At 39.4% G+C, this 13,933-nt stretch overlaps 1 protein-coding gene across 2 annotated transcripts in view; it reads right to left on the reverse strand.

Moving 5' to 3' along the window:
- ZHX3 (zinc fingers and homeoboxes 3) overlaps positions 1-13,933 on the reverse strand; it is a 56,009-nt gene that overhangs the window by 10,443 nt on the left and 31,633 nt on the right. For both annotated transcript variants that reach the window (XM_081948353.1, XM_081948354.1), the window contains exon 3: positions 1,363-4,237. In XM_081948353.1, the coding sequence (XP_081804479.1) occupies positions 1,363-4,093 (2,731 nt within the window). In that variant the 5' untranslated portion in view covers positions 4,094-4,237. The remainder of the gene's footprint in view (positions 1-1,362; positions 4,238-13,933) is intronic.

Consider the following 13,933-nt stretch of genomic DNA (forward strand, 5'->3'; position numbering starts at 1 on the left):
CTTCCCCATGGCTGGCTGGGGAATTCTGGGAGTTGAAGTCCACAAGTCTTAAAGTTCCCAAGTTTGGACATCCCTGCTCTAACTGTTCAACTACTCCAGATTCTCTTTTTCTCCCCCTTTGTTGCCTCCCCTATAGTTGAAACTTCAATTGTTGTTCGAAAGTGCTATTATAAATTGTAATATACAAATTAAGGATTAAGGAGCACATGATCTATAGGCAGTATTTACTGATTTATAGTCTCTATTCAGACACTCCTCTCATGTGAATAATCATATGGAAAGCTGAAACTAAACTCCAGAGTTTTCCTGACCCTCCCAAAAAACCATTCATGGTGGGAGATACAGAATAGGATTCACCACACTTTGGGAGGTCAGATTACATTTCACATTTTGAAAGCATAATATGGACTCAAATAAAGTGCCTGTCACCGTGGATGTGATGAGTTACAGGCCATATTTCTTTCAGAAGACAAACTGATGATTTTGTTGCCTGACATTCATTCTTCCCTTCCACAAGATACTCAAAATTTGCTTTTGTCTTTTTGGAAGACAAGTTGGCACATTTCCAGGTTCTGGGCTGTTCTCACCAAACTTTTTTTTTTCATTTTCTAAGAAAGAGTAACGGGCATTTTTGAAAATAAAAATCACTAAGAGGCAAGTGATTTGCTTTGTAGCATGGCAGCTTTTTCTTTTCTTAAAAAAAAAAGGATTAAAATAATGTTTTATTTTTATTTTAGGGAGTCTAAGAAGTGTAAAAAGAAATGAGTATAACATAAAGGCACTAATGCAAAGCTCTTCTTCCCTGTGTTGAAGTCTCATTGTTCACATGTTCGCATCAGTGGCAAAATTTGCATACACATAATAGGAGCCTACAAATCTTGCCTCACTAAACACACATTAAGCTAGGTTGAAGGGATGGCTGGACCAGTGCAATTGTTAAATATGAGAAGGGAATGCCTGCATAGAACTTTAAATCTATCTAGAAAACAATGGGCAAACAGTCAAAATTGCTGTTTTAGATTTCCATCCAAACTATAATCAGCCAAAAATTAGTATCCCAATGGAACACAAATTACATTGTCACTCTTATAGGAATTGGATAACTTCGATTTCTCTTCATTCAGGGTGACAGAAAATAATCACAAACGATATAAAGAAAGAAATGTCTTCAGATCGCTTACGATCCTGTTCTCATTCCTCTTCCCTATTATTCCTATTTTAAAAAAGAGCAGCAGATAATCTAATATTATTATTTTTGTTCACTTCCCCATTGTTTTGTTTAAATACATTTCTTATGCAGTAGTTTAACAAAAATAAAGCCAAGTTAACAGAAACGTTAACAAGAAATGCAAAACCACTCACCAGAATGCATTATAGGCAAATGACTATCTGTATCTGAGCTCCCATCTTGACCTCCAGGTTCCCAAGATTCACTGTTCTCAGAAACTTCAGAAAAAGTATCAAAAGTTCCTTTCTGAGTATTGGCTGGATCACCAACACTTGGGGACTGACTATCACTACTTGCATCAGATGTTGCTTTGCTTTCTTCCCCTAGCCTTTCAGCAAACCACAATTTAACCTGCGAGGTGGTCATCTGAGTTCTTTCACAGAGATCTTGGAGATCATCTTCAAACAGAACCTTGTTCTTTTGAAAATAGTCTTGGAGGACCTCCTGGCTGATCTCACAGGAAATCAATAGCTCTTTGGGGAAAATGCCTTTTTTGTAGTTTTCATACCACCTCAGATTTCCATTTTTAAAACCATAGCGGCTATCTCCAAACCAGCGAATTACTTCAACTCTGGGAAGTCCAGTCTGACAACATATTTGGTCATACTGTTCATTAGTAGGACGCTGTGTCTTTACAAACAGCAGTTTAAGCAAATGCCTCTGCTGAGCAGTCTTTTTAAAGCAGAGCCTAGGTTTCTGTGCCCTGCTAGGAAAACTCTCTGTTGTTGCTTGGGCACTCGACGCTGCCAACTCACTTTTCCCCTCTGATTCTGTCACCTTAAAGTTTCTAAGGTTGATTTTTATTGGGGTCACTTTACGTTCACCTGGAAGTTGAGAACTTCCAGCTTCATCCAAGGAACCATTTTCACTTGACACTCTGAAGTCATCCAAATCCTCCTCCTCTTCTACAGACTCATCCTCAGCATCTTCATCTGCTGGTTTCTTTTTTTCTTTGTCCGCTTTTTTTTTCCTTTGCTCCGAGAACCAGCTGTCAATCTCTCTCCTTGTCATTTTAGTTTCACTTCTCAGACGGTCTACTTCCTCCTCTAAAGGGAAGGGATTTTGTGCAAAGCTGCTTTCCAAAGCTCTGAGTTGTTCTGGGGCCCTCTCCTTATATTTTGCAATGGAGAAATCAGGGGTCTGATGCCAGGATTGCCGACGTGCTGGTGTGTGAACAGGTGTTGCTGATGTGGAAGTTAACTCTGTGGTTGTTTTGGGTGAAGTGGTAAAAGTGATTTCGGGTACAGAGTCTATTATTATTGCGCTATCCCCACCAAGCACAGATTTGTTGCCTCTAATATTTTTCCAGTGATACCTCCTATCACTAAACCACTTCCGAACTTCCCTGGTACTAAGTCCTGTGATATTTGTCAGACGCTCAACTTCAGTTTGGGCAGGGAACTGATTCTTACAGAAACTATTTTTCAGTGCAGACAACTGTTCATAAGACTTCTTATTTTTTAATAAGTTAGGATCCAAGAATGCTTGTGTAGAGATGTTTGGGCAAGCAGAAAGTTGTGACTGAGCAGCACTAACTACATTCACAGTTGATGCAATACTGGAAACTGACACAGTGGTTGGAGGTTTAGCTATCTGGGTCTTTGGAATGGAGGTTAAACCTATTGCATGAGATGAAGTTGCTCCCTGAAGTCCGTTTGCTATTATTGGTTGGGTTACCAGCATGCCACTTGCTCCTTCAGGCTTTCCAACTGAATGACCAGGCAAACTGGCCTGAATCAGATGCTGAACACTACTAGGGCTTGCAACTAAAGGTGTATTCAACACTGTAATAGTGGACTGAGGAACAGACTGAATCACAGTGTTAAACATTTTTTTCCGTGCATCTTCTATCTCCTCAGGTGACCAGCTAATACCCTGTTTCAACCTCTGGGCTGTAAACCAAATTTTCAGCTGCTCTTCTGGATACTTGGTCACCACAGTCAAGTAGCAAAGTTCAGCTTTGGTAGGGTAGGGAAACTTATGAAAAGAGTTCTTAAGAAAACTGTTAGAATCCATTGCTGCATTGTAAGTTGGAATACTACTCAAGGGAATCATTACCTTAGGGAGGGATTTTGATGTTGGTAGGTGCTGGTGAACTTGTGCTTGCTGTTGCAGTTGCACAAGTTGTGTTATGCCTGCTTGCAAAATAGGTACATTTCCAACTACTGACCCATTGACAACGGTGGTTGATTTGCCGGACTGGCTAACCAGCAGTGCTCCATTGGTAAATGACAATTCACCTTTTGTCTCTACATCCTTGATTGATTTACTAGGCATATTTTCTTTGAGTGTGTGGATTTTTTTAACTTCTGGTTTCGTTTTCATTATCTTCATAATGGGAGTTTTGGTAATAATAATTTCAGCTTGACTCTCCTGACTCTCCTCAGGAATATCCCCCAAGTGGTCCTGACTACCATTTCCACTAGTCTGTTCCACAATCATGTGGTTAGCTTGTTTCACTACATTCCAGATTAAGTTCGTTTCTCCAACATGGTGCTCTGCATTGTGATGAGAAAGATCATCGTGGCTCTTTACCAAGACATTACATTTCACACACAAAAAGGAAGGGTCTTTACTAAAGTCTATGTGCTCAGAATCAAGGTGACTAAGGAACTGATTAGCTTCTTGAGTAGTGAAATTGCAACCTGTACATCTATAAGAAGTGCTGCCTATAATTCCATTGTGTCCATTGGACAAGGTCCCACTCCCGGGATTATCAACAGTGGTATCACAATTAGGTAGAGTACTGGGAACCAATGTTTGATGAGTTCCTTCATGATTTGCTCCAACAGAAGTGGATTTCTGTGGTGCCAACATTTTTGCTGGTATCATGCAAGGTGTTGTGGATTTCCTTTTGCTGGCCATTATTGCAACCAGTGAGTACAATCAAAGCTTAGGAGGCAAATATTATTTTTTGAATAAAGTTTGCAGAGTACATTTGAGCAAATCCATGATCCCAGACATATGTAGGTCAAGAAATGGAACAACCTCTTGTGTCTGCCATTGAATCTAAAAAACAAAAGGAACAGTATGTTAACCAAAGACTGTGAAATCCTTATACCAGTATAATCATAGAGCTTTTATTTCTCAGCCATATAAGAAGATATAGTATCGATTTGCTTTTCTAGAATTCAAATCAGAACCGAATACAAAATATACTGGTGGCTCGTCTAAGTGGAGCCCTGTTGTGGTGAAGGCTATCAGATGCATGTCTCATAAACCAAAGACTTCCTCAAAGCACATTTCTGTGCCTCAAGTAGGATCCTCCTAATGAAGGATGCTTACCTTGGCACATAGCAAAAGGAGATTCCTTCAGCCCCCAGCTCCCATCCCTTCGGTAGAGGAAAAATCTTTGCCTTTAAAATCCAAGAAAGAAGCCATGTACCAGGGCTTTGGAACAGAACTAAGAAATATTAAACTAATTACATTCTGATCTATACAAATCTGAAAGATCCAGAAAGGCAAGCAATAAATGTTCAAGAATCTGTTTATTTCCAAAGAATGGGCATTATGTTTGAGCTAGAAATATTGCATGAGATTAATTTTAATTGGGAACACATATCTGTAAGTTTTGTCTCCACTATCCCAGTATGTATTTCCCTGATGGATGCTTAGCAATTGTGTGTCTTAGGTAATTGTCCAATAGTCTACTCAGAATTGTAGGTTTTTCCATTAGCAATTCTCTTGAGATCCTGTCTATGATTCTCACTGCCCTCTGTTTTTATTTCCTCCATGAGATTGTTTTGCACATAACTAAAGTTTTTTTAAAAAAGAATGTTAACTTTTTTGTTTTTCCTCAAAAATATAGTTAATTTTGTCAATATTTTATGAGATTGTTCATAAAAGAAAACAGGCTGATTTCCTCATGCCACAAGGTCAGAAGATGGCACTATAAAAATATTTCATTTTTGTTAAGATTGTTTTTCTTCTGTTGAAAGAAATGTCCTTCTGGGTTCAGCTCTAAGGAAAAAGACACTGGAGACATGGAGGCTGCTTGGAAAGATGGTTTAATGGTGGACAGAACCACATGGCCTGAGTACTGAACAGAAAAGGTGATCACATGCTTCAATGTTGGGGAGAAGAAGAGGAAGGAAGAGAAGCTGAGTCCCTGGTTTTATGCCCTCTCTGGCCTTTGATCTTGAGCTTGTCTTCTAATTGGTTGTCAGACTCCCATGGGGCTATGCAGGGGCAACTATCTAGGCTGCGTTTTGAATCCAGGTTTGGTTGAGTTCTCAGATGCCATGTGGGGAGTTGGGTAAAGGGCCAATATTATCCTGCCTTAATCCCATCACTCTGGAGTTGGAGGGGAGAACTCTTTATTATGTAAAGTGAACTAGCTCAGGCTATAATGGCTCATTGACAAAGGGGGATGGGCAGGAAGCTGCACGTAGCTATTCTGTCTTTTAAAACATGTTTCTTCCTTTTCACATCCAGAGAAATATTCTGCCTTTTCAATATTTCCTAGGATATTTCATTTTTCTGGGAGGGGGCTGGGTGATAACTTTCCACACTGAAGTATAGAGGTTGCTAGTTCCCAATTTATCTCAGATACCAGGAGAACAATGTAAAGCATCTCCCAGAAGATATGTGGTTGCAACAATAACTACAAAGCTATTAAAAGACACAACTGGAATCAATGTGGGGTGCTCGGACAATAGAGGCTTAAAATTGTTTAATGACGCGCAATTAGGAAAGGGGAGATTGTAGACTGCATGAAAGGAACCACCCAGCAATCAAAAATGAGTGGGAGCAGGAGAAAGGAAAAAAGAGTCATAGAAGTGTTGGAAGAAATGTCCTTCTGGGTTCGGCTCCAAGTGGGGAAAAAGACACTGGAGACATGGAGGCTGCTTGGAAAGATGGTTTTAATGGTGGACAGGACCACATGGCTTGAGCCCTGAACAGAAAAGGTGATCACATGCTTCAATGTTGGTGGAAGGGAAGAGAAGGGAAGAGAAGGACTGAAGAAGGGCTTGCAGGGATTTTTATAATCTGTTCTGCCCCACCTATCTGTTTCCTGTTCCTGTGTAAGAAATGTATTCTGATTGGTTGCCAGACTCACATGGGCCCATGCAGGGGCAACCCTCTAGGCTGTTTTGAATTCAGGTTTGATTGGGTTCAGATGCCATGTGGTCAGTTGAGTAAAGGCTTATTATCCTGCCTTAATCCCATCACAGCTGAAGAGGAGAACTCTTTATTATGTAAAGTGGACTAGCTTGGCCTTCTTAATGGCCCATTGACAAAGCGGGGAAGCTGCAGGAATTTACTCTGTGTTTAAAATGTGTTTCTCCCTTTTCCACATTCAGGAAAATATAATATTCTGCCTTATCAATATTTCCTAGGATATTTCATTTTTCTGGGAGAGGGCTAGGTGATAACTTCCTACAGAAGTTATAGAATAACAAAGTTGGAAGGGATCTTTGAGATCTTCTAGTTCAACCTCCTGCTCGAGCAGGAGACCCTATTCTACTCTGTACAAATGGTTGTCCAATCTCTTCTTCAAAATCTCTAGTGATGGAGCATCCACAACTTCTGGTGGCAAACTGCTCCACTGATTAATTGTTCTGTCTGAAAAATTTCTCCTTAATTCTAGGCTGGATCTCTCTTTAATAATCTTCTATCCATTACTTCTTGTCCTGCTCTGAAGAATAGGTCGACCTCTGTCAGAGTTTGTTGCAAAAATCAAATCCAGAAAGTGCACACAGATAACTGATTCAGCAGGATTGATTTAAATAAGAAACTTCTTTATATACAACACACACACACACACACAGAATACCAATAGCAGAGAACAGTTTCATTTTAGTTCAGATCAGCAGACAAGTCCAGACTAGTTTCGTTTCTCAGCACAGACTCAGAGCCACGCCCAGACTTCTTACTTAAGTTTCTGATTCCAAATAAGCTTCACTGGCTGATCTGTTACCATGCCTATTCATTGACTGACCCTGTCACCATGTCTCTGCCAGTTCATGAATATTCTGACAACCTCCTCCTCTTTGTGGCAGTTCCTAATGGAAGACCACTATCATGCCACCTCTAGACCTTCTCTTTGCTAGACTAGACATACCTAGTTCCATTCATCATTCTTTTTAGCCTCCAGACTCCTAATCATCTTTGCACTGTTTGAGTCTCAATATCCTTTTTGTCTTAGTATGACCAGAACTGGACGCAGTATTCCAAATGTGGTCTTATTGGTGCAGTATAGGTAGGGTCGACTTACAACCATTCATTTAGTGACTGTTCAAAATTACAACAGCAATAAAACAAGTGACTTGTTACTATTTCTCACATGACTGTTGCAGCCCCCCCCCCCCCCCCATGGTCACGATAAGCTCCTTTAAATTGAAATAAACCCAGAAACCATATAACCCATGACTAAACTTCAAGGGGGTCTACTCCTTATTTACTTAATTTATTGGTCATCCACTTCCCAAACAACTTTGGGAGGCTTTTAAGAATCAGTCTCCCACTCTCCCTCCCTGCCTATCACTCCTTCTATTGATACAAAAGATATAATTTCTCAGTGGAGCAGTGTAATGTCCCATTTAAAAAAGGCCTCAAATGCAAACAGGAAGGGTGTTTTTTTTTTTTTTTAAAAAAAGAACAACTTCAATTATACATCTCATAAACTGGGATTACGGCTCCAATGAATGTTCCTTAAATTCATTAATCTTCTCAAAAAGACTCTCACAATTAAAAACAATGACAAGTATATCACCTATAGACCACATACCAGGGAAACTCAAGTCTGATGCAGTTAAATTACTAGACAAGTTTAATCTGACATTTTTAAACTGCCTGACCTTATTCCCTCAGAGTTAATATTTGCTGGGCCCTTGCATGTAAAGTTAGCTTGAACTGAAGCACGGCAGCCACATATCAAAGTGTAATCGAAAGGACTGTTTGTACATTTCTGTTTCCCCTAGAACAGTTATATAATTACAATCAAAAACCTGGCGCAGCAACTTGAGTTGTGTCCTGATCAGACCAATCATTACTGAATGTTTTTGATTAACAGGCAAATTGAGCTTCTGAATTTGCATAGTTGCAAGAGAACTATGCAATCTTACAGTTTCACAGCACAACAGACTACAGTTACTAAAACATAGGATTGATTTACTCTAACACAGCAACATGAATGAGGTTGCTATACAGCAATAGAGACTACTGGTTGATCTAACTTTAGTGCGATGCATCTGAGAAACATAGGGTTGGAAGAGACCACAATATTTCGTGATAGTAAACCTATGGCACGTGTGCCACAGGGGACAAGCTGTCACCTCTGGCGTGCATGCCTGCACCGGCAAGCTGACGTCCAGCCTTCTGGAGGGCTGGGGGATGCCATTTTCGCCTTCCCCAGGCTTCAGGAAAGCCTCCAGAGCCTCGGGAAAGGTCGTGCACGCATGTGTGGGAGAGGGAATCACACGTGCATGTGAAAGTGGGAGGGGAGGATTGATCTGGTGTTGGCACGCATGCGCAATAGTGCGCACACAGATACTTTTGGCATGCCATAAGAAAAAGGTTCGCCATCACTGTCCTAGTATAATGATTAGAGTGTTGAATAAGAATTGCTCAAATCCGAGGTTCAAATTAAACTCAGTCATGAAACTCAGAGGCTACCTTTGGCTGCATGTACACTCTTTTAAATTATTTTTATTTGCTTTCCTTGGCACTTAAAAAGACAGCTTTAAATATTTTAAACAAAATTATTCTGTTCTTTAATCTTTCAGTATACATATCTGTGCCAGATACATACAATATATGCCATTTTGCAATATTCCCATATAAAACGCACTATTCTTTAGCTTTATTTCAAGCAATGTAATATTGAAATTGAAAGTTACAGTAAAAGTTCCATTTAATGGTACATCTTTTTTAGCAGATGTTAATGATAATATTCATGTTTTAGGGCGCAGGTTTCACTACTTCTATCTCTATTTCTGTTCTAGAGAGGTTTAATCCTTGTCTCCAAGCACAGAGTAACCAAACCTGTTAAAAATAGGAGTTAATAGCAAATCAAAATAATGGATTTATTCAAGGGAATACCACGTTCTATGTGTTACATTCATTAGGATGCCAACAGTGCAAGGATCAAGCAGTTGCTTTTGATTCCACTCAATTTGAACTTGCAAGAAAAAAAATAATAGCATGTCTCCTAAGCTCCAGTTTCAGAAAATGTTTCTGATAACCCTTATTGAGATTTGTGATGCATTCATTGCTCTTGTTCTTTGTTTGTCTTTCAGAAAAGGGAAACGATTTAGATAAGTATATCTTCCTTCTTCACCCACTCCAAAAAAAAAAAAAAAAAGAATTAGGAACTACCTAACTGGAATTGTACAGGTGAAACACAAAAAATTAGAATATCGTGCAAAAGTTCATTTATTTCAGTAATGCAACTTAAAAGGTGAAACTAATATATGATAAGACTCATTACATGCAAAGCAAGATAGTTCAAGCTGTGATTTGTCATAATTGTGATGATTATGGCTTACAGCTCATGAAAACCCCAAATCCACCATCTCAGAAAATTAGATTATTACATGCAATCAATAAAACAAGGATTGTACATAGAACAATATCAGACCTCTGAAAAGTATAAGCATGCATATGTACTCAGTACTTGGTTTGGGCCCCTTTTGCAGCAATTACTGCCTCAATGTGGTGTGGCATGGAAGCTATCAGCCTGTGGCACTGCTGAGGTGTTATGGAAGACCAGGATGATCCACTGCAGATCCGCGCTGTTAATAAAAACAAGGAATGGCCCAGAAAGCCAAACTCCTTGTGGCCGCCAATCAAGATCTTCTGGGGAGGCCTGCCTGGTGACCTAGAGCAAGGTCACTTGTCCAGCACTCCTCCCGGCAGCGATCTGCTAAGGGACCAGGCTGCAGCAGAGAGAACAGGAAAAAAGTGGCTTTGATTTAAAGCGTGCACTTTTTTTCCCTCCTAAAATGGCCGCCGTGCATTTTGGAGCGACACCGGGCTGCCGTCAGAGATCCGGAGTGCCCAATAAAGTGTCCGGAGCTAAGAGGACTCTTCCGACCGATTGCAAGGGTACCTGACTTCCCTACATGACCCCAAAGCTCGCCAGCGTCCGCCAACAAGCCTCCCGGTACTGCCAGAGCCTTGTGGAAACGAGGAAGGCTGTAATGCTCCCAGCAGCCTGGTCCACGAGTGAGGAAGCAATTAGATGAAGGAAACTCTGTTCGTTGGTAAAAAACAAAAAAAAAACCTAGGTCTATCTAAGACGACCACAGTGGAAAAAAACAATAAAAGGCTACACTAATACAATTAGGAGAAATCCAGCTTGCTATTCAAGGACTGGAAATCTCAAACACATCCTTTTAGGGCGACTGAGTTTTTCAAACTGACCTCCAAATGGAGCAGGAGGAGTGGCTACACTAAAGATTTAAACTCAGTCCTTGGGCAGCAAGCTGAAGTTAACCCATGCTTGGACACTCCAAGCAGCGCCTAGGCCAGGGGTGTCCAAACTTGGGAACTTTAAGACTTGTGGACTTCAACTCCCAGCCATGGCTGGCTGGGGAATTCTGGGAGTTGAAGTCCACAAGTCTTAAAGTTCCCAAGTTTGGACACCCCTGGCCTAGGAGAATGTGTTTACATGTGACTCCATTGTGCAAACTCTGGCCCCCAACCAATTTCAAATTAGCACTGGTATCAATTAAGGCTCATTTATTATCCAGTTGTGCTTTGTAGATGGCATCCAATTTTAAAAATGCTTAATTGGCTTATACTGAAAGAGAATATAGCATTCACATTTATTTTTCAAATTGGTATTGAATTGTATTTTATTTTTGTGTCTTCAAGTCAGTGTTGATGTCTTGTGACTTGACTGACAAGTCCTTGCAGTTTTCTCAGCAAGATATCAGAAGTGGCTTATTTGTTTTTTAGGGCCGAGAGAGAAGAATTGGCCCAAAAACATCCAATCGGCTTAGTGCCTAAGGTGGAATTAGAACTCAGTCTCCTGATTTATAGCCTGGTGCCTTAAACCATACACCAAACCCTCTTTCAAATGATCAGTTTGACTAAATCCATTTAACAGAGCTCTTTAGCAGTGTATTTTGTGTCTAAAATTTAGTACAGTAACTACAGTAACTTTTGTAAACATTTTTGATTGAGCCAGTTCTATAAAATTATATTATCTTTCTCTGCAATATAATCTGAGAGGTTATTTCAGCCTGGCTTATTATCCCATCCAACAAAGCCTACGTATTAAACTGTGGAAGACACCCAGTTTGTAAGTTTAGTTGGTGACCTATTAATGTACTTTGAATTTGATTTTGAATACATGCACAATTTGCTGTTCCTCTATGCCACAGTGAGTTGAGAACGTACCAAACCCAACGCAAGAAAAAACATTCAGCTGTCAAATGCAGGTAAACTTTCCTCTTTATTTTCCTTAGAGCCTTTTATCAAGTCCCCCCCCCCCCCAAACCCTCCCACAACCTGCAGGTCTACAGCTATGTATTCATTGAATCACTGAACTGGCTCATTCTTATAAGAAAACAAACTGTACCACACTGAGAAAGGAGCTGGCAGAGCTTTAACAAAAGATTCTTTTTTTACTTTTGGCAATATTTCTAGAGCCAAGATACAAAATGTCAAGGGAGGTCAAGTCAAGCAGCAGGTATAAAGTTCACAAAGGTACTGAGCAGAGGTAAATGACAGCCCTCAATATGTTTTGGGAACAATAAAACTGAAAGGAAATCTACGGTTTGTGGGCCTGATACTTCCTGATTTGTGGATGGTTGTAGAAACCTCAGTTTTCTTCAAGTATTGGTAGGAACGAGAGGGGGAAAATCGTTTCTACCAAGAAAATAACATGGACACATCGAGGTTGTCACAAAGACTTCTCATGTCATCATTTTTCACAGAATGATTCAGAAAACTCTTTCCTGCTAATGTGCTGTTACAACATTCCTAGAACTTATAACTTGTGGCCATGGAGTAATTTCAAGTCCTCCTAACTCGGACTCTCCCAATATTACAGAATTATAGGTACTCCTCAACTTACAACGGTTCATTTAGTGACCATTCAAAGTTAAAACCGCACTGAAAAAATGATGACCACTTTTCAGAGTTATGACTTTTGCAGCATCCTCAGGATCAGGTAATTAAAATTCAGATGCTTGGCAACTGGTTGATATCTCTGACTGCTGCTGTGTCCCATGGTCATGGGATCACTTTTGGCAACATTTTGACAAGCAAAGCCAATGGGGAAGCCAGAATCACTTAAGAGCAGAGTTACTAACTAATCAGCTGCAGCGATCACTTAACAACTGTGGCAAGAAAGGTCATAAAATGGGGCAAAACTCATTTAACTAATGTCTCACTTAACAACAGAAAGGTTGAGCTCAATTGCGGTCATAAGTCAAAGACTATCTGTGCAACTTTCAAAATCCTTAGAAATCTTAGAAAGAACCAAATTAGAAAAATGCTGGGTTTTCCCCAGTTACTATCAGCAAGAATAAAGTCCATGCCATGCCAATGTTTATTAGAAAGATACTTAACTTTTATTGACTGAAACCTAAGAAAAGAAAGATGATCAGGACTAAGCTATTTTTCTTCAGCATGTGAAACTCAGAAGAAACTCATTGGCTTCCCGATTTGTTCAAGAGCTTAAAAATTGGTCTTTTATCATAGTGATTTTTCTGACTCCTCCCCCAATCCCATCTAATGTTAGAATGCATCTACAAGGGGTTCTCCAAATGGTAAAAACACCCCCAGAAAGTGTACTTAAACAAATAAATGTGCAAGTCAATAAGCTGGAAAAGAATCTGAAACTGCTTGACTAAAATATTATTTCTCAAAGTGAAACTTAAAGTTCTCTTCATTAAACTCAGCAATGGAGACTGGATGTATACAAATAAAGAAAATAAGAAATAGCTAAACAACAAACTCTACCGAATTCTTCACTTCTTGCTTTGTGGCTATCAGTTTCCATGCTGTTTTATGCATTGTGCTATGATATGGTTCACTAAATAAGCCAAAGCTGGCTCAATACACATCATTATTAGACAAACAACATTAAAAGATAATATAATAGAAAGAGTATAGAAAGTTACCAGATAATATAATAGAAAGATTATAGAAAGTTACCAATCAGGGACAATTCATCAGGGGAAGGCAGATATACCCAAGCATGTGAGTTATCTCAATTTAAGTATATCTATTTTAAAAGGCAGGAAATCTATGTGGGACTTGAAATTCATTTAATTTTTGTTGAATAATCTAAGGGAAATGGGTGCTTATTAATTTTAAGCAAAAAGTTATTGTAAGGGTTTGGTAAAGTCTCCTTAATGTTAAATTTGTTGCTGATAACTATATGGACGCATAATTTTCTTGGAAATAATAGAGACGTATTTTGTTTTTGGCAGGTCAGTGGAAGTCAAATTAAGGGCTACTAATTTCTTTAACAAAGATTTACTGCATCTCTAAATCTTTTTTTAAAAAAAATCCCTTCAAAAGAGAAAAAAAGGGCTAAAACTCTTCCACTTCCTTCCATCACATTGTTGTTCCATCTTACTACAGCTAAATTATCTACCCCTTTCTCAAATTGCAACAAGAACAATGACAAAGCAAAACATCTCTCAGAATCTTGAGTTCAGAATAATGCACATGAAGTACTATACAGGTTATTAGCATTACAAGCAAATGAATGAATGGAGTACATATTTTTCTAGAACTGTGTCA

This window comes from Natrix helvetica (assembly GCF_964273705.1).
Source record: "Natrix helvetica genome assembly, chromosome: 3".
NCBI lineage: Eukaryota > Metazoa > Chordata > Lepidosauria > Squamata > Natricidae > Natrix > Natrix helvetica.